The 20,359-nt window shown below is 41.0% G+C and overlaps 2 protein-coding genes across 2 annotated transcripts in view; one reads left to right on the forward strand and one right to left on the reverse strand.

The window, feature by feature from the left end:
• The window catches only part of cln3 (CLN3 lysosomal/endosomal transmembrane protein, battenin), a 30,498-nt gene extending 21,487 nt beyond the window's left edge, over window positions 1-9,011 (reverse strand). Inside the window, exons 1-6 of the mRNA XM_031827070.1 lie at window positions 8,581-9,011; window positions 8,402-8,438; window positions 2,460-2,556; window positions 2,272-2,346; window positions 1,858-1,937; window positions 1,550-1,635 (exon numbers count right to left, since the gene is read on the reverse strand). Of these exons, the coding sequence (XP_031682930.1) occupies window positions 1,550-1,635; window positions 1,858-1,937; window positions 2,272-2,346; window positions 2,460-2,556; window positions 8,402-8,438; window positions 8,581-8,635 (430 nt within the window). The 5' untranslated portion in view covers window positions 8,636-9,011. The remainder of the gene's footprint in view (window positions 1-1,549; window positions 1,636-1,857; window positions 1,938-2,271; window positions 2,347-2,459; window positions 2,557-8,401; window positions 8,439-8,580) is intronic.
• Window positions 9,012-14,788: 5,777 nt separating this feature from the next.
• LOC116374426 (tryptase-2-like) lies at window positions 14,789-19,282 on the forward strand. The gene is made up of 5 exons (XM_031827075.1): window positions 14,789-14,920; window positions 15,816-15,987; window positions 16,834-17,006; window positions 17,784-17,923; window positions 18,561-19,282. Exons 1-5 carry the CDS (start codon window positions 14,869-14,871, stop codon window positions 18,726-18,728), a joined length of 705 nt encoding a protein of 234 aa, XP_031682935.1. The 5' UTR covers window positions 14,789-14,868; the 3' UTR covers window positions 18,729-19,282.
• Window positions 19,283-20,359: the final 1,077 nt, after the last annotated feature.

Raw genomic sequence — 20,359 nt, forward strand, 5'->3', positions numbered from 1 at the left:
CACCATGGGTCTCGACTCCGCCCTGTGCAACTGGGTCCTGGACTTTGACGGGCTGCTCCTAGGTGGTGAGGGTAGGAAACAACATCTCCACCCCGCTGATCCTCAACACTGGGACCCAACAAGGGTGCGTTTTCAGCCCTCTCCTGTACTCCCTGTTTACCCATGACTGCGTAGCCATGCACGCCTCCAACTTAATCATCAAGTTTGCAGACGACACTACAGTGGTAGTCTTGATTACCAACCATGACACAACTGCCTACGGGGAGGAGGTGAGGGCCCTCGGAGTGTGGTGTCAGGAAAATAACCTCACACTCAACAAAACAAAGGAGATGATCGTGGACTTTATAAAACAGCAGAGGGATCACCCCCCTACCAACATTGACGGGACAGTAGCGGAGAAAGTGGAAAGTTTTAAGTTACAGGGGGGAACACATCATGGACAAACTGAAATGGTACACCCACACAGACAGCGTAGTGAAGAAGGCGCAACAGCGCCTCTTCAATCTCAGGAGGCTGAAGAAATTTGGCTCGGTCACCAAAAACACTCAAACTTTTACAGACGCACAATCGAGAGCATCCTGTCGGCCTGTATCACTGCCTGGTACGGCAACTGCTCTGCCCATAACCGCAAGGCTCTCCAGAGGATAGTGAGGTCTGCACAACGCATCACCGGGAGCAAACTACCTGCTCTCCAAGACACCTACACCACCCGATGTCACAGGAAGGCGAACAAGGTCATCAAGGTCAACAACCACCCGAGCCACTGCCTGTTCACCCCGCTATCATCCAGAAGGCGAGGTCAGTTCAGGTGCATCAAAGCAGGGACCGAGAGACTGAAAAACAGCTTCTATCACAAGGCCATCAGAATGTTAAACAGCCATCACTAACAATGAGTGGCTACTGACTCAAATCTCTAGCCACTTAAATAATAAAAAAATGGGATGTAATAAATGTATCACTAGTCACTTTAAACAATGTTTTCATACCCTGAATTACTCAGGTCATATGTATATACTGTACTCTATACCATCTACTGCATCTTGCCTATGCTGTTCGGCCATCGCTCATCCATATATTTATATGTACATATTCTTATTAATTACTTTACACTTGTTGTGAAATTGTTAGATTACTTGTTAGATTCTACTGCATGGTCAGAACTAGAAGCACAAGCATTTCTCTACACTCGCATTAACATCTGCCAACCATGTGTATGTGACCAATAAAATTGTATTTGATTTAGGCTGTCATTGTAAATAAGAATTTGTTCTTAACTGACTTGCCTAGTTAAATAAACGTTAAATAAAAATTTATAAAGATGAATTAATCAGCTAAATCAGCTATTAACAGAACTGCTGACTGGCTGATAGATGCGTCCCCATGGTTACCATATCAGTGAGATAGTGTCTGGTTTCAGGGGAAATGTCAGAGCTGCAATGTTCTAGAAATTAAAATAGTGATCAATGATCATATCTCAAACGTTTCCATCCCCATTCACAAACATAGGCCTACACACACACACACACACACACACACACACACACATTACCCAAAACGCTTATCCACATGGTAGAAGAGAAGGACACCACAAGGAAGCTTGCAATCGCTGTTGCAACGCATACCAACACTCGGAAACTGTGGACAAAAACACAACCTCCAAATTGACATGTGCACTCAAATGGCAAACCTTTGCAAACTCAAACAAACTGGTAATGTAGGATAATATTGTTTCTGTATTATGTTATGATTAGCAAAAGCTAAGATACGGCCATTGACAACATCTTATTACAATGTTAATTTACTGTAAGAAACAGTATTCAAAGACAACTGGGAAAGCACCATCTGTCCTTCTCTTACCCATAAGGGAGATTGTGGACAAAGAATGGAGCAGAAAACTTGATCATGAGAGTGGGAAGAATATCAGCCAACAAAACAGCCTTGGAGAGGGGGACAGAGAGGTCACACACATGTTAACCAGGAAGGATCAGGCTGGTCACTTTAATAAATGTTTACATACTGCTTTACTCATTTCATAGGTATATACACTGTATTTTAGTCAATGCCACTCCGACATTGCTCGTCCTAATATTTATATATTTCTTAACTCCATTCTTTTCCTTTAGATTTGTGTGTATTGTTGTGAATCGTAAAATATTTCTGCACTATTGGAGCTAGGAACACGAGAATTTCGCTACACCCGCAATAACATCTGCTGAATAAAATAACATTTGATCACACACACTTTCACAGCTGCAGTGCATCTTTATTTACCGCGGTAGAAACAGGGCTGCAGTCGTAACTACTTCTTTTTCCACCTTCAACGTCCAAGGCAACTGTGGATGGGGTCTGAAGAAGAAGGACATGGAGAGAGAATGAAAGAATATTGCCAATATAGTACTTTGATACTAACAATAGATACAAATGCTATGGTGATTCAGCATTCTACAACCCATTCTTACAGGCGATGTGGAGTTGTGAGACCCTTGTTGTTTTAAGATGTCATGGGCTGCACTCAGCATCACCACGTACGCAAAGTTATTGCACAACCCCAGCAACCTGAAGACAAGGGTCAGGAGGAAAGGTGGGAGACACAATGTTGAATTTCAAATCATTCATTTCTATTGCCTGCATTTCAGAACATTCAGTGCAGGGGGGGGGAGCATGCAGAGATGATGATAAGTATCAGTGGGCCAATGAATGATCGCAAGTTCACTGAGGCTACGCAATGATGTTGTGGGGCAAACTGAGGATAAGATGTAGATTGTAGATTATGTAGATTAAGACACCGATTAAGACACCGCGAAGCCAGTGCAAGATATTGTTTGTAAAACGTACCTCAATCTAGGTATGACAATTGCGTTGTACTTCGAATTGTCCCAACTGCTACACCGAGTAGAAGGAACGACTAATAGTTTTTAAGTAAACTGCAGTTTTTGTCCTCATGCTAGCTAGCAGAAGCCACAGCAGCCATTTTAGAATTCCATAATGGCTGCTGTGGCTACATACATACTTATTGCTGGGGCCAGACAGAATCTACAAGGATTAGTTTAGTCAGTCTTTACAACATATAGTGCCTTCAGAAAGTATTCACACCCCTGGACTTTTTCCACATTTTGTTGTGTTACAAAGTGGGATTAAAATGTATTCAACTGTCCTTTTTGTCAACAATATACACAAAGTATTCTGTAATGTCAAAGTGTGTGTGTGTGTGTGTGGGGGGGCCCCTGAACCCCTGTGCCCCTGAACAGGCAGTTAACCCACTGTTCCTAGGCCGTCATTGAAAATAAGAATTTGTTCTTAACTGACTTGCCTGGTTAAATAAAGGTACAATTAAAAAAAACACTAATATAAACTACTTAACCAAAAGTATATGGACACCTGCTCGTCGAACATCTCATTCCAAAATCATGGGCATTAATATGGAGCTGCGGGGACTTGCTTCCATTCATCTGTGACGACCCTCCCACTCTGTCTGCCGTATTCTCTCTTTGCGCTCGTTTTCCTTATTAGGATACCAGTGGGCGGAGTTGGGAGGGTCGTCAGCTACATGGGAAACACCTGGGCCCGGTGTGTCCCAGGATAAATACACCACTTCCCCATTGATGAAGGAGACTCTCTCCAGGCAGACACCTTTCTAGATTTTGTTGTGTTTCTTGGTGGCCTTTTGGTTGTTTGCTTTGGCACCTTTCAACACCCCGCATTATCACATTCATGCATGCAAAACACTCACTTACACTACTAATTACACACACCATTGTATATTGTACCTAGTTACTTATTTAATAAATATATGTTTTGTTACTCCTTATCTCCACGTTGTCTCCCTTTTGTTACGGGCTTTGAGCCGGTTCGTGACACAGTGTTGGGAAATTATGATTAAATGACTGAACAAATCATTTTAAATGGAATTGTAACTAAGTAAACTTATACTCTGTTTTATTATATCTGATTAACAATATGAGTTCATAAGAAGTGATTGTGTGACATGGACAAGGAGTAATTAAAGTTAATGAACACCATTCCAACTAGGAAGAAACGAATGGGTTGGGGACTGTGTAAACAAATAATGTCATTAACCTAACGTTGAACCTACAGAAACTTAGCTCTGTTTTTTTTTTAGATAACCCAGGAATGCACTCACTGCCTTTTCTGTTAATTAAAACTGTCAGTTCAGTGGTGATCGATAATGTTGAGGGGTCAAAAGTTATCTGGGAGTGTGTTAGTAAGTTAGAATGAACTTTTCACCTCACTTTGTCCCGGTCGAGAGGAGGGGATTCTGTTAACTTACGTATTGTGGTCCCTGTACAGGAGCCAAACTGAGCGGAAATTTCAGAGCGCCACCTGTAGTACTCGATAAAACTCAAACTTTCATTAAAACACACATGCAAGGTACTCAATTAAAGCTACACTCGTTGTGAATCTAGCCAACATGTCAGATTTGTAAAATTCTTTTCGGCAAAAGCATGAGAAGCTATTATCTGATAGCATGCACCCCCGAAATACCTGAACAAGACCTAAACAAAAGATTTAGCGGTAGCCGGCGCAAAACGCAGAAATAAAATATAAAACATTCATTACCTTTGACGAGCTTCTTTGTTGGCACTCCTATATGTCCCATAAACATCACAATTGGGTCTTTTTCCCGATTAAATCCGTCATTGTATACCCAAAATGTCCATTTATGAAGGCCGTCTGATCCAGAAAAATTCACCTTTACAAGACGCAACGTCACTTTTTTAAATAAAAAAAGTTGCCTATAAACTTTTATAAATCACTTCAAACTAATTTTGTAAACCAACTTTAGGTATTAATAAACGTTAATAATCGTTCAAATTGATCACAGGGCGATCTGTATTCGATAGCAGCAAGTCTTGAAATCATCGTCCATTTTTTTCACTTTCATAACTTCCTCGGTGTACCCCAAGACAGGAAGTGCCTATACGTCATCCCACCAAGGATAAACCTGCAATGAAATGCCAGTACTGGCGACATCGTGTGGAAGCTGTAGGCTTTGTATACGGGACCTCATCTATTTTCTATCGCCTTAGACAATACAAAGACTGGCGGATGAATCTTTTTTTGGTGTTTTTGGTGAACAGTTTTCCCTGGGATTTTTACTCCTAAACACATTCTGTTATAGCCACAGACATGATTTTACCAGTTTTAGAGACTTCAGAGTGTTTTCTATACACACATACTTATCATATGCATATACTATATTCCTGGCATGAGTAGCAGGACGTTGAAATGTTGCGCGATTTTTAACAAAAAGTTGCGAAAATTCGCATCATAAAGCAATGAAATTACGTCATGATCTGTATATAAACTGCTGCTCGTAATTAAGTGGGAGCGCGCTCCGAGAATAAATTCTATTACCTATTATTGAAAGACTGGTCTGCGTCTATTTTATGCAAACAAGAAGTCTTAGAAATTCTCATAAAATTGATTAAGGGTTTTCAATTGATGAAAGCACATTGACATAATTAAATTACAGTAACACACAGTCACAAGAGCATTAGTGAGGTCGGGCACTGATGTTGGGTGAATAGGCCTGGCTCGCAGTCGGCGTTCCAATTAATCCCAAAGGTATTCGATGGGGTTGAGGTCAAGACTGTGCAGGCCAGACAAGATCTTCCGCACTGATCGACAAACCATTTCCCTATGGGACCTCACTTTTCAGCATTGTCATGCTGAAACTGTTGTCACAAAGTTGGAAGCGTAGAACGTATGCTGTGATAAGATTTCCCTCCATTGGAACTAAGGGGCCTAGACCGAACCTTTAAAAATAGCCCTAAAACCATTATTCCTCCTCCACCAAACTTTACAGTTTGCACTATGCAATGGGGCAGGTAGCGTTCTCTAGGCATCCGCCAAACCCAGAGTTGTCCGTCGGACTGCCAGATGGTCAAGTGTGATTCATCACTCCAGAGTCCAATGGGGGTGAGCTTTACACCACTCCAGCTGACGCTTGGCATTGCGCAAGGTGATTTTAGGCTGGCCATGGAAACCTATTTCATGAAGCTCCCGACGAACGGTTATTGTGCTGATGTTGCTTCCAGAGGCAGGTTGGAACTCGGTAGTGAGTGTTGCCAACGAGGACATTTTTATGAGCTACGCGCTTCAGCACTTGGCGGTTCCGTTCTGTGAGTTTGTGGCCTACCACTTCGCAGCTTAGCCGTTGTTGCTCCTAGATGTTTCCAATTCACAATAACAGCACTTACAGTTGACCGGGCCAGCTCTAGCAAGACAGAAATTTGACAAACTGACTTGTTGGAAAGGTGGAATCCTATGACGGTGCCATGTTGAAAGTCACTGAGCTCTTCAGTAAAACCATTATACTGCAAATGTTTGTCTATGGAGATTGCATAGTAGTGTGTTCTATTTTATACATCTGTCAGTAACGGGTGTGGCTGAAATAGCCAAATCCACTCATTTGAAGGAGTGTCAAAATACTTTTTTTTATTTCCGGGTAAGTCTAAGAGCTTTCCAAATCTGGATTGTGCAACATTTGCCCATTTTGTTTTCCAAAATTCTTCAAGCTCTGTCAAATTGGTTGTTGATCATTGTTAGACAACCATTTCCAGGGCTTGCCATAGATTTTCCTGAAAAACTGCCCAGTCCTTAATGATTACAAGCGTACCCATATCATGATGCAGCCACCACCATGCTTGAAAAATATGTTTTGGATTTGCCCCAAACATAACACTTTGTTTTATTAACAAAAAGTGAATTGCTTTGCCACATTTTTTGCAGTATTACTTTAGTGCCTTGTTGCAAACAGAATGCATGATTTGGAACATTTGTATTCTTTACAGGCTTCCTTATTTTTACTCTGTCAATTAGGTTAGTTGTGGAGTAACTACAATGTTGTTGATCCTTCCTCAGTTGTCTCCAATCACAGCCATTAAACTAACTGCTTTTAAGTTACCATTGGCCTCATGGTGAAACCCCTGAGCGGGTTCCTTCCTCTCCGGCAAATGAGTTAGGAAGGATGCCTGTATCGTTGTAATGACTGGATGTATTGATCCACCATCCAAAGTGTAATTAATAACTTCAACATATTGAATGGATGCTTTTTTTTACACATCTAAGAATAGGTGCCCTTCCTTGAAAGGCATTGGAAAACCTCCCTGGTCTTCGTACTTGAATCTTTGTTTGAAATTCACTGCTCAACTGAGGGATCTTACAATTATCTGTATGTGTCAGGTACAGAGATGAGGTAGTCATAAAAAATAAAAAATGTTAAACACTATTGCACACAATGAGTCCATGCAACTTATTATGCGACTTAAGCAAATATTTACTCCTGAAATTATTTAGGCTTGTCATAACAAAGAGGTTGAATATGTATTGACTCAATACAATTCAGCTCTTCATTTTTAATTACATTTGTTTAATTTTTTTTTGAAAACATAGCACTTTGGAGGTGCTCATGAGTGGCGCAGAGGTGTCACGACCGACCCTGGTTCGATCCCAGGCTGTACCACAACCGGCCGTGATCGGGAGTCCCATAGGGCGGCGCACAATTGGCCCAGCGTCGTCCGGGTTAGGGGAGGGTTTGGCCGGCATTGTAAATAAGAATTTGTTCTTAACTGACTTGCCTAGTTAAATAAAGGTTAAATACAATTATGGGGTGTTGTGTGTAGGCAAGTGACAACACATCTCAAATGAATCCCTTTTCAATTCAGGCTGTAAGAACAAAATGGGGAAAAAGTCAAGGGGTGTGAATACTTTCTGAAGGCCCTGCAGCTTGCCTGCCCTATTCTATCGAGTACTTAACATGCGCACCAATTATTCAATATTCAACTGATTATGGCGTAAGGCCGGAGAGTATGGAAGTCGTCATGTAAACACCTTACTCTGTTTATCTATATCGGCGTAAGGTCATAATCCACGTAAACATACGCCAATTAAAACACTTGTTTTTATGAGCAATCTTTCGAATTATTAGCACATATTAACAGTTTAATCGGCGATACACTGGTGCATTTGCGCGAGTGAAGTGAGATAGGAAAAACATATATGCATCTTATAAATTGTTTTTACATACAAACTTCATACAGTGTGTCCGAAATCCGAATCAAATAGTCTACGCAAAAACAACATGGTCACTGTGGTAGAATGTTTCTTGATTGGCAACTTTCTGCATTTATCAAAAGTCCCATCAGCAGCCTGATTTCACGTGTCGAAGCATGTAAACACATTTTAAACAAACTATTGTATTAACCTGACTATCCACAGTAATCGCAAGATTGTGTGCATGTGACCGTGTTCACTGTAGCTAGCTAAATAGGATTCAAATAACGTTACATTTAAAGAAATGAAACACTGGTAGCTAGGCTCGTTTCTGATTCCACATCACATTCACCACAGTAGAACATAATCCCAAAACTAAACTCACCAAAAACCAGTCCAATTTCTCCAGCGCGAGCTACGACCTACAGACAGTAGAGAGACATGGTGTTAATAAAATAATAAAATTAAATATAAATAGTGAAATAGCCTACTAGCTAGCCATCCACACAGCAGTGTGATCTGTCTGATCGGTGAAACAAATCATAAGTGTGACACACGATTTACCTTCCCTGTCAGATGCCATATCTGGGTCTGCATTGACGCTGACTGCTTGGTCCATGATTAAAAACGAATTAAATCGATTATTAAACAGCAGCTACATAAACAGCTAACGTTATTCTTACACAGCTGTCCGATTAGCTAGCAATCTAGCTAGCTACTTCCTCAATGTTATCTTGTGGTGTTCCGCAAATTTCCATACGTCACAGATTTGACAGCATGTTTTACAGAACTTCGGGCAGACAGAAAAATGTTATAGCTAACTGACTAGTATAAAACGTTTTTCTTATCGCTTAAATTTTGGTTCATAGGTGTTTACGACATTGCAACTTCGGACCGATTCAAGGAAAACAACAAACATCGCGTGTAGCAGCGAAATATCCCCCCCCCTGAAAATACTACAACGCACTGCTGGTTCCACATATTGCAAGTGGAGTACCACAGTATGAGTCATAATACTCATAAAACCTAGAGGTCAAACAAGGAAATGGTTCCAATCGTTTTTCCACAATTCATTTTTCCATAGACAATTTGAAAACACTTAAAATAAGGGCTATATTTTGTATAGACTTACCCTGACATGACGTTTTAATAACATGCTTATCTCTCTAGGCCAAGGTTACTCTTTTTTTTACAAAAAACTTCTCAGCCGCAGATGTAACGATGTCCAGCTTCTTGGACACTTATGCAATATAATTAATAACTGACTGTAGTTCACATACACCTCAGCCAAATACAATTTAACTCAGGGAATTTTTACTAGGATTAAATGTCAGGAATTGTGAAAAACTGTCTTAGGTCAGTTAGGACCACCACTTTATTTTAAGAATGTGAAATAGTAGAGAGAATGATTTATTTCAGCTTTTATTTCATTCATCACATTCCCAGTTCGTACTTCCTGTTTGAGTTTCTGCATATAGGAAGGGAGGAGTAAAATGGAGTGGTGGTCAGATTTGACGAAAGGAGGGTGGGGGAGGGCATTGTATGAATCCCGGAAGTTGGAATAACAATGGTTGAGTTTTTCCAGCGTTAGTACTACAGTCGATATGCTGATAGAATTTAGGTGGCCTTTTCCTCAAATGTGCTTTGTTAATATCCCCAACTACAGTAAATGCAGCCTCAGGATATATGGTTTCCAGTTTGCATAAAGTCCAGTGAAGTTCCTTGAGGGCCGTTGTGGTATCGGCTTGAGGGGGGATATACGCTGCTGTGACAATAACCAAAGAGAATTATATTGGGAGATAATATGGTCGGCATTTGATTGTGAGGTATTCTAGGTTGGGTGAACAAAAGGAATTGAGGTCCTATATGTTATTACAATCATACCTGTCGGCGGGATGAACTGTGTATCCAGATGGCTGGACCGACTCCGACAGTATTTCCCGTGAGCCATGTTTCCGTGAAACAGAGTATGTTACAATCCCTGATGTCTCTCTGGAAAGAAACCCTGCCCTGATCTTCTCAACTTTTTTATCCAGGGCCTGAACATTAGCGATTAATATACTCCGAAGCAGTGGGTGGTGTGCGTGCCTCCTAAGTCAGACTAGAAGACCTATTCGAGTCCCTCTTTTTCACCTGTGTTGTTTTGGTCAGCCCCTGGAATCAGTTCAATTGCCCTGGGTGGTGAGAACAAAGGATCAGCAAAGTTGTATTCCTGATCGTAATACTGGTAGTGCTGGTGAGTTACCGCTGCTCTTATATCCCAAAATACTTCCCAGCTGTATATAATAACACATAATATTTTCTCGGCTAACAATGTAAGAAATAATACATCAATTCACAAAATACTGCAAAGTCTCCTAAGAACTATAAGCGAGGCAGCCCTCTCGGAACCATCTTATCTCAATATCAGAGCAAAAACCAAGCCATGAGGTCGAAGGAATTGTCCGTAGAGCTCCGAGGCAGGATTTTGTTGAGGCACAGATCTGGGGAAGGGTACCCAAAACAGTTCTGCAGCATTGAAGGTCCCGAAGAACACAGTGGCCTTCATCATTCTTAAATGGAAGAAGTTTGGAACCACCAAGACAGGAAGGACAACCATTTCTGCAGCACTCCACCAATTAGGCCTTTATGGTAGAGTAGCCACAGACGGAAGCCACTCCTCAGTAAAATACACATGACAGTCCGCTTGGAGTTTGCCAAAAGGCACCTAAACGACTCTCAGACTATCATAAATATGATTCTCTGGTCTGATGAAACCAAGATTGAACTCTTTAGCCTGAATGCCAGCCGTCAAGTCTGGAGGAAACCTGGCACCATCCCTACGGTGAAGCATGGTGGTGGCAGCATCATCCTGTGTAGATGTTTTTCAGTGGAAGGAACTGGGAGACTAGTCTGGATCAAGGGTAATATGAACGGGGCAAAGTACAGAGAGTTCCTTGATGAAAACCTGCAATAGGATAATGACCCTAAGCACACAGCCAAGACAAAGCAGTGGCTTTGGGTCAAGACTTTGATTGGCCCAGCCAGAGCCCTAACTTGAACCCGATTGAACATCTCTTGGGAGACCTGAAAATAGCTGTGCTGCAATGCTCCTCTTCCAACCTGACAGAGCTTGAGAGGATCTGCAGAGAAGAACGGGAGAAACTCCCCAAATACAGGTGTGCCAAGCTTGTAGCGTCATACCCAAGAAGACTCAAGGCTGTAATCGCTGCCAAAGTGCTTCAACAAAGTGCTGAGTATAGGGTCTGAATACTATTCTAAATGAGATTTCCATTTCTGTTATTTAGTTTTTAGCAAAGATTTCTAAAAACCATTTTTTTCTTTGTCACTATAGTGGTCTGAATACTTTCCGAATGCACTGTATATCCAACTTTACATAGGTTGGTAGATACTCTACATCAAACATCAATAAAATAGCTACTTTTTCTCATTCTCCACACAGGTCAAGCGATGTGCATTAACTACCCCTGGATTGTTTTGCCTAAGATATTGATTTTCAATGTCCACCGGGATTCCAGAAATATATTTTGCTCTGAAAATCACAGCTGTTCAATTCATGCATTGATAATTTTGTGAGCCATAATGCACGCTCCTTTTGCTATATTAACACCAAACCGCTCCTGGTTACTTTGACTGCATCCACTTCTCCCAGCGCCTTCTTTACCTAGTGACTTCAAAAGGGTTTCCAAAGGAACTTCAATTTTAGCACTTTTTGTTTCATTCTTGGACTTCACTGTTCACTCATCTTTCTCACTAACTGTAGGTGACGTGCTTTCAGCTTCAAATAACACTTCTGATTCCACCATGTCAACTTCCTCCATCCGGCTCAAAGTTACATTCCTTCATCAATCAAAATCGACACAAAACACAACAACAGCCCATTTTCTAGGACTAAATTAAATGAATTACATTGTTAAATACATGTGAGAGTTGCTTTAGGAAATGCAGTTCAAATGTACAGTATTGAATTGAGTGAAGTCTGACGCTAGTCACATTTTGATTTGGTCCTTTCTCATTTGCCCATCTAGCGATTATTACCCCCTGGCCTCCACCTAAAGCAACCATTAACATACAAAATGGAGGGGAAAAGAATAGTGTGTGTGTGTGTGTGTGCAAATTGTGAGCTACACACAAGTCATTGTGTCTGTCATTTGGTTGGATGGTAACTGGAAGAGCTATGGGTTGTTGGTAACTACTATCTGCAGTTCTGCTGGTCCGTGAGGCTGCAGGTGAGGTCAGAACATTATTTATCAAAAGATAATAAATCATTATTTTGACTTACAGTACCAGTCAAAAGTTCGGACACACCTACTCATTCAAAGGTTTTTATTTATTTGTACTATTTTCTACATTGTAGGATAATAGTGAAGACATCAAAACTATGATATAACACATGGAATAATGTAGTAACCTAAAACGTGTTATACAAATCAAAATATATTTTATATTTGTCACGACTATCACCGAAGGTGGCTCCCCTTCCCGTTCGGGTGGCACTCGGTCGTCGTCACTGGTCTACTAGCTGCTACCGATCCCTTGTCCCCTTTTCGTTTTGTTTGGTCTAATTGGTTTCACCTGTTCCTTGTTTTGGGTTGGGGTTATTTAAGTTCAGTTAGCCCGCCTGTGTTCGTGCGGGCTTGTTTGCTGTTTTTGGTTCAGGAGTGTCCTGTCATTGATTTTCCGCTGTTCGGCGTATGTACCGGTGTTGTACATTTTGGAGTGTTTTACGCCTGTGTTCGGCGTTACCCTCTTTTGTTCGCTGTGATTGTTCCGGAATAAATGGTTTTTCCGAATCCTCTGCTCTCTGCGCCTGACTCCACACCCATCACTCTTCGAAGCCTGACAATATTTGAGATTCTTCAAAGTAGCCACCCTTTGCCTTGACGACAGCTTTGTACACTCTTTGCATTCTCTCAGCCAGCTTCACCTGGAAGGCTTTTCCAACTGTATTGAAGGATTTCCCACATATGCTGAGCACTTGTTGGTAGCTTTTCCTCCACTCTGCGGTCCAACTCATCCCAAACGATCTCAATTTGGTTGAGGTCAGGTGATTGTGGAGGCCAGGTCATCTGATACAGCACTCCATCTCTCCCCTTCTTGGTCAAATAGCCCTTACACAGCCTAGAGGTGTGTTGGTTCATTGTCCTATCATTTGTTTTTCAACCAGATGGGATGGCGTATAGCTGCAGACTGTTGTGGTAGCCATGCTGGTTAAGTGTGCCTTGAACTCTAAATACATCACAGACAGTGTCACCAGCAAAGCACCCCCACACCATAACACCTCCTCCTCCATGCTTCACGGTGGGTACTACACATGCAGAGATCATCCATTCACCTACTCTGCTTCTCACAAAGACACTGCGGTTGGAACCAACAATCTCAAATTTGGACTCATCAGACCAAAGGACAGATTTCCACTGGTCTAATGTCCATTGCTCGTGTTTCTTGGCCCAAGCAAGTCTCTTCTTCTTATTGGCTTCATTTAGTAGTGGTTTCTTTTCAGCAAATAAGGCTCCCAAGTGGTGCAGCGGTCTAAGGCACTGCATCTCAGTCCAAGAGGTGTCACTACAGACACCCAGGTTTGAATCCAGGCTGTGTCACAACTAGCCGTGATTGGGAGTCCCATAGGGAGGCGCACAATTGGCCCAGTGTCGTCCGGGTATGGCTAGTGTGGGCCATCATTGTAAATAAGAATTTGTTCTCAACTGACTTGCCTAGTTAAAATAAAGGTTACATTTGACCATGAAGCCCTGATTCACAGTGTCCTCTGAACAGCTGATGTTGACAGGTGTCTGTTACTTGACTCTGTGAAGCATTTATTTGGGCTGCAAATTCTGCGGCTGGTAACTCTAATGAACTTATCCTCTGCCGTAGAGGTAACTCTGGGTCTTCCTTTACTGTGGCGGTCCTCATGAGAGCCAGTTTCATCATAGCACTTGAAGAAACTTTCAAAGTTCTTGAAATTGTCCAGACTGACTGACCTTCATGTCTTCAAGTAATGATGGACTGTTGTTTCCCTTTGCTTATTTGAGCTGTTCTTGCCATGGACTTGGTCTTTTACCAAATAGGGCTATCTTCTGTATACCACCCCTACCTTGTCACAACACAACTGATTGGCTCAAATGCATTAAGAAGGAAAGAAATTCCACAAATTAACTTTTAACAAGGGACACCTGTTAATGGATATGCATTCCAAGTGACAACCGCATGAAGCTGGTTGAGAGAATGCCAAGAGTTTGCAAAGCTGTCATCAATGTAAAGGGTGGCTACTTTGAAGAATCTACAACAATAAAATGTATTTGATTTGTTTAACACTTTTTTTGTTACTACATGATTCCATATGTGTTATATCACAGTTTTGATGTCTTCACTATTATAGTAAATAGTAAAAAATAAAGAAAAACCCTGGAATGAGTAGGTGTGTCCAAACTTTTGACTGTTAATGTACATATTGTAATAATGCAGCTAAATTGTTCTTAGGCCGGGATTCAGTCCATGGAGCGCTGAGCCATTTAAAAGTAATTTCAGCCTTGCCTGGTTCCTCTATATAGTAAACAAACTCTGGTTGAAAACTAGAAATGTCAGTGGACACTGTTTCTTTAATTGAATAGCTTGAGATAGAAATATCACCTCATCACTCTTTTTGAGAATTTGCATTCTGAAAATAAAAGAAAACATGATTTTATCAGCAACCCAGATGAGCAGCCTGCTATCATTGGAACTGTTAATCAGATTGCACATGTGTAACATTGATGTAATCTTAGCATGGACGTCTATAAAGCTGGACATCAGTCAGTCAGTGTCTATCCATCAAACAGCCGTCTGGTTGGTTGGATACTGACAGGAAAAGCTATGGGTTTTTGGGGACTACTGTCTGTAATTTTGCTGGTCCAGGATGCTGCAGGTGAGGTCAACAGAAATGTATTAATTAAAAGAGCATCAAATCGTTTTTAGCTTGCTTGGACCACAGTAACTATTACATTCATCAGATAGTGATGACATTTTTTTTACTGGTGTTGTTTTAATTTGAGCATCATTAGCCTACATATTTGGGCATGTACATAATTGTTTTGCCATCCACTAGAACAAAGAACTTCAAGCATATCTCTCTGTTTTGGCATTAGTGACCACTAAGGGCTCGATTCAAACCAAAGCTCAGATTTAAATGTAAATGTAATTTCCAACTGAGACGACATATGTAGCATTTACCGTGGCATGAATGCAGCTTCTGCTAATGCGGGAACATTGCCTTAAAATGTATTGCACTTTTGTGCAGCTCTTCAGCGCTACGAATATCACCACTACATATAAATACATATCACCACTATATCCTCTTAAAGGGGAAATCTGCAGTTGCTACATCCAATTAGGACTTATAAATTAAGCTGATTCTTGAAGAATATCACTTAATAAATGCCTCATGAGGTGAGTTTGTAACCCATCAGAACCCAAAGCTTATTTTACTCCAATGTTTTGCAAAGTAAATGTAAACAAACATTATATAGCCTCAAAACATGTTTAAAACTAATTGTGATATCATGGATGGTCAGTCCTTGCATCCAGAGCTCTGTCTGTGAATTTGAAAGTGGTTACAATCCTCCAGCCCAATCCCTCCACTTTTTACCGAGACAGGGGTGGGGAGGATCACTTTGTTATTATTTCAACTGCTCAGATGTTCTGGTGCGGTGGCACTAATTTCAGAGTTCTGACAGGAGCAAAGTATCAAATGCAGAGTGTTTGTACATGAAACAGTGTCACAGTCTGGCATTCTTTCCACCCTCCATCACCTCCCTGTCTAGAGTCGTTTGTGCCCCAGGCTCGGAGCTCTATTGTGGGGGGAAAGGATGCTCAAAAGGGCAGATGGCCGTGGATAGTCTACCTTTTAATCACGGATGATACAGGCTTCTTTAGCTGTGGCGGATCCCTCCTTACTGAGGAATGGGTGCTCACCGCTGCACACTGTGTTGACCCGTAAGTGTGTTTGTGTGTGAAGGAGGTTTGCATGTTGAACTCATTATCGTGTCTGCAGCCAAAATGACGTTTTTCCATGGTTGTACTTTGCTTAACGTGTCTACAAGCAGAAAACCAGTTTACCAACTAGAATGACATCATTATAATTTCAAAGGCCAAATTTGCTTGCTGGAATAGAACCGAAAGATCTGTATGTGTTTGTATGAAATATATCAATGTCTGTGTAATGTTTCTATCCAACCTGGACTCAGGGGTAGACATAACAGAGTAAACGTAAATCTGAACCATGCCGATTAGTACGATGTTACGTTTCGTATGATATCTATTCATTTGTGGATGTCCATCATCCATTTTCTATGATATGTTACAAATGACAATTCATATGATATGTTAGGAATTGCAATTCGTACAATATGTTACGAATTGCAAGTCCTACAATATGTTATGAATTTTCTAAATGTTTAGTAGCAAGTTAGCTAAAAAAGTAGTAACTAGTTGCAAAGTTGCTAATAAAATAAAATGCTACAGTTGTCTGTGATAAGATCCGTGATAAGATTCAAACACACCTTTGGGTTAATAGACATTCACATTACAACCATCCTACTTTCGTTTTTTGCCTTAAGTAACCTATCTTATGTAACCATATAAAATGTAACATATTCTAATTTCAGTGTCCTGGATTTAAATGTACTATGTTACACCTAGTCTATGAGACCAGGCTGTTTTACCTGTCTGCATGTGTATTAGGAATGACAACCCTATTCGAGACAATTCCTTCATTCGTCTGGGGACAAACAGCCTGAATGAGCCATCAGTGTTTTATTGAACCATCTCACGCATCGTCAGTCACCCACAGTACCAGCGTTTGGCCCAGCTGCACAACATCGCTTTGGTGAAGATGAGTGAAAAGGTGTCCTTTTCCTCCCTGGTGAAGCCCATGCCCCTGCCCAAACCGAGTGATGCCTTTCGCCCAAGGTTGAAGTGCTTCGTCGCTGGCTGGGGCGAAGTCGGGAACAATGGTGAGCAAACACACAGCAACACCGATATACAAACACTCACAGTGCCAGGTTCTAAAGCATAGCTTTGGTTGGTTTGGTCTTGATTGAATGTCAGCATTCAATTCTGTGGGCGACATTTTAGTAGTGTAAAATGATTTACCACAAACCTCATTATAAAGCTGGTGGTTCCAGCATTGAATGCTGACTGGCTGAAATGCTGATTGGATATGACCCCCCAAAATGTTTACCTTTCTAATTATGTTGGTAACCAGTTTATAAAAGCAATAAGGCACCTCTGGGGTTTGAGGTATATGGCTAATATACCACAGCTAATGGCTGTATCCCAGCACTCCACGTTGTGCATGGCCGGGGTATATTGGCCCTATATCACACCCCTTTGTGCTTTATTGCTTAATTATAATCTGGCAGTGTGATTTATAAACTTTTATTTACTCAGAGGAACCCAATTGAGACCAGTTTCTTATTTACAGTGGTGCCCTGAGGACCCCCAAAAACACAATTAATACAACAACAAAAAAGATAAAAACAAGTTATAATTAAGTTATAATAAGCAATTGAAACATTTGCACATTGTTAAAGAAAGATTTCAAAATTAAATCAGAATGCCAGATTATAATAAGATGTACTGTATTTTGTGCACTTTACACAATGTATTTTGTTTTCATCCAGCTTTAGTGAGTATCTCTCCCATAAATTCTCCCTCTCCCTGCCCGTTCACTTCCTCCCCCACCCGTTTCTATCCTACATTTTACTCTTCTTCTTTTTCCCTCCCTCCAGTGGAATTGTCTGGTAATAGGACCCTCCAGGAGCTGGAGTTGTCCATCGTGAAAAAGAGCACCTGTAAGAAAGATTTTCCGGGCCTCACTGACAACATGCTGTGTGCTGGCTCCATGAAAGAAGGGAAATACTCCTGTCAGGTGAGTCTTCTTTCCTGGTCTCCTGATTGGTACGTATACATGTTTTATACAAACACAGACCCTCCCTCTGTAATGGTTTTCTTCTGGGGAAAGAGAGGCGGACCAAAATGCAGCGTGGTTAGCTTTGTACATCTTTAATAAAGATGAAAGTACAACAATCTACAAAACAAGAACCGTGGACAATCCAAAACAGTCCTATCTGGTGCCACAAACACAAAGACAGGAACAATCACCCACAAAACCCAACACAAAACAGGCTACCTAAATATGGTTCCCAATCAGAGACAATGACTAACACCTGCCTCTGATTGAGAACCATATCAGGCCAAACATAGAAATAGACAAACCAGACACACAACATAGAATGCCCACCCAGCTCACGTCCTGACCAACACTAAAACAAGGAAAACACACACGAACGATGGTCAGAACGTGACACCCTTTATCACATAATCAGCTGGTTGTGGATGGGTTATTAGCAATTGTGGGTGGGTGCAGGTGAACAAACAGCTGACCCACATCACTGACACACACACACACACTCTTTCTCTCTCTCTATCGTTCTCTCTCACCTACACACACACACTTACTTGAATGTTGTAAATGTATGTTTGTGTTGTTTTTCTTTGTTCTACAGGGGGACTCTGGTGGGCCGTTGATTTGTCGCTCATCTGGTGTGTTGGTCCAGGTGGGAATCGTGAGTTTTGGGCATATCAATGGCTGTGCTTTGAAAGACTTCCCTGTAGTCTACACCCGTGTGATCCCCTACATGGACTTCATCCGCGAGACTATAACCTCAGACTGACAGGCTTCTGCTGAGTCCTAGGTCACCATGAAACACTGTCTGTTTACAGTCCATATCCGCCTCTCGCTCTGTCTTCCCTTTCTCTTCAGTTCCCTTTTGAGCCAAAGTCCTTACTTGAGAAGGAAGTGATTTAAAATGACAAGATATTGGTATTGATTGTGAATTACTTTGTGGTTGTATTCTTTACCAGACCTTTAAATTATTTTCAAATATATTTAGAAGTATTTAGTCAACTCTTCCTTGAAAATACAAGATGTTGAATCTGTATTTGAAATGTTTATTTGAAATATTTAAGTACTCTATGCATTTGAAACCAGATCTGTTTGAACACAGGGGTATTTGTAAATGATTTGGAAACAAGTAATTTAAAATAGTTTAAAATATAATGTATAGAAAATTATTAGAAAATATACAGAAAATACATATTTAAAATATAAATACTTTAATGAACATGTATTTGAACCCAGGTCTGTTGTAAAAAAAAGAAATGTTCAATGATTTACTGGCTATGTCCTTTTCAATAGTAGCTCCTTAGTAAACTGCAAGCATCAACCCTTCCGTTTCAGTTTTTTTTGTGTGAGAGTGTCACAAAATAGAAAGTGACTGGTTCTAGAATCTAGGTTGAGCGTTGTGAAGCAGCGACCAGAGCTAAGGTCCTCTCTCAGGGATTCCGATATCAAAGTATACAGCAGGAGAGACAGGGGACATCCTTGTCTGACATCCATGATCTCTACATGCCAGGCATGTGCACAGATAGGGCTCCACCAGTGCTCCAGCCTTTTGCCCATACTATGAGTAAGGGCCCTTTTGCCCTCCTATCAGCTCGTACATTTTTTTGTTGTTGATTAATTACTTTATAGTGTCTTTAAAAATATAGATTTTATATGTAACGAATTGCACAAACTATCGCATTTAATATTCGTGAATCTTGAAAAATATCTCCTCCCCCACACTCCCACCTCAAGTGTGCACTAGCCTGACTTCTGCATGTAGTGCGATGTACAGTAATTGGCTATCCGGTGGTGAGTTTGAATACTGGTAGGTTACCTTTGAGTTGGACCTGTCATGTATGTCTTGTACTGTTATGGACAGAGAAGGGGGCAATTCACTTGTTTGTTAGTAAGCGGCAGATGCAAACTCAAATCAAGTAAAAATTTGTTTGGTTTGACAGCATAGCTAACTAGCTAGCTAACTAGCAGATTTACATCATAATTCGCTATGATCAGCTGATAGCCTCTTTTCCCAATGTCACTCTTTATCCCACTGGGCACACAGTGGTTCAAATAACATTGTTTACACATAATTTGAATGAAATTATTTTGAACTAATGTGGAATAGACGTTGAATTGACGTCTGTGCCCAGTGGGACGTCTGTAGTTATTACCCTACTAGGAGTCACTGGCATGAGTGTGTTGTTGCATTAAATAAATAGGTCACTCTAACAAAACAAAAAACAATTTGATACAGAAACAGTTTGTAAATTATGAATTTTGAGTTGTGAATTTTCTGGCTGCATTTTTCATTTTGAGAACCTGCATCCCCAAAGGTCTGTGTCTGGCCATGCTACATGCAGCAAAGTTTAATGGGATCGTGGTGGAAACTACTGATGCGCCGATATGACATTTCTGGCT

The sequence above is a fragment of the Oncorhynchus kisutch genome, linkage group LG6, assembly GCF_002021735.2.
Source record: "Oncorhynchus kisutch isolate 150728-3 linkage group LG6, Okis_V2, whole genome shotgun sequence".
NCBI lineage: Eukaryota > Metazoa > Chordata > Actinopteri > Salmoniformes > Salmonidae > Oncorhynchus > Oncorhynchus kisutch.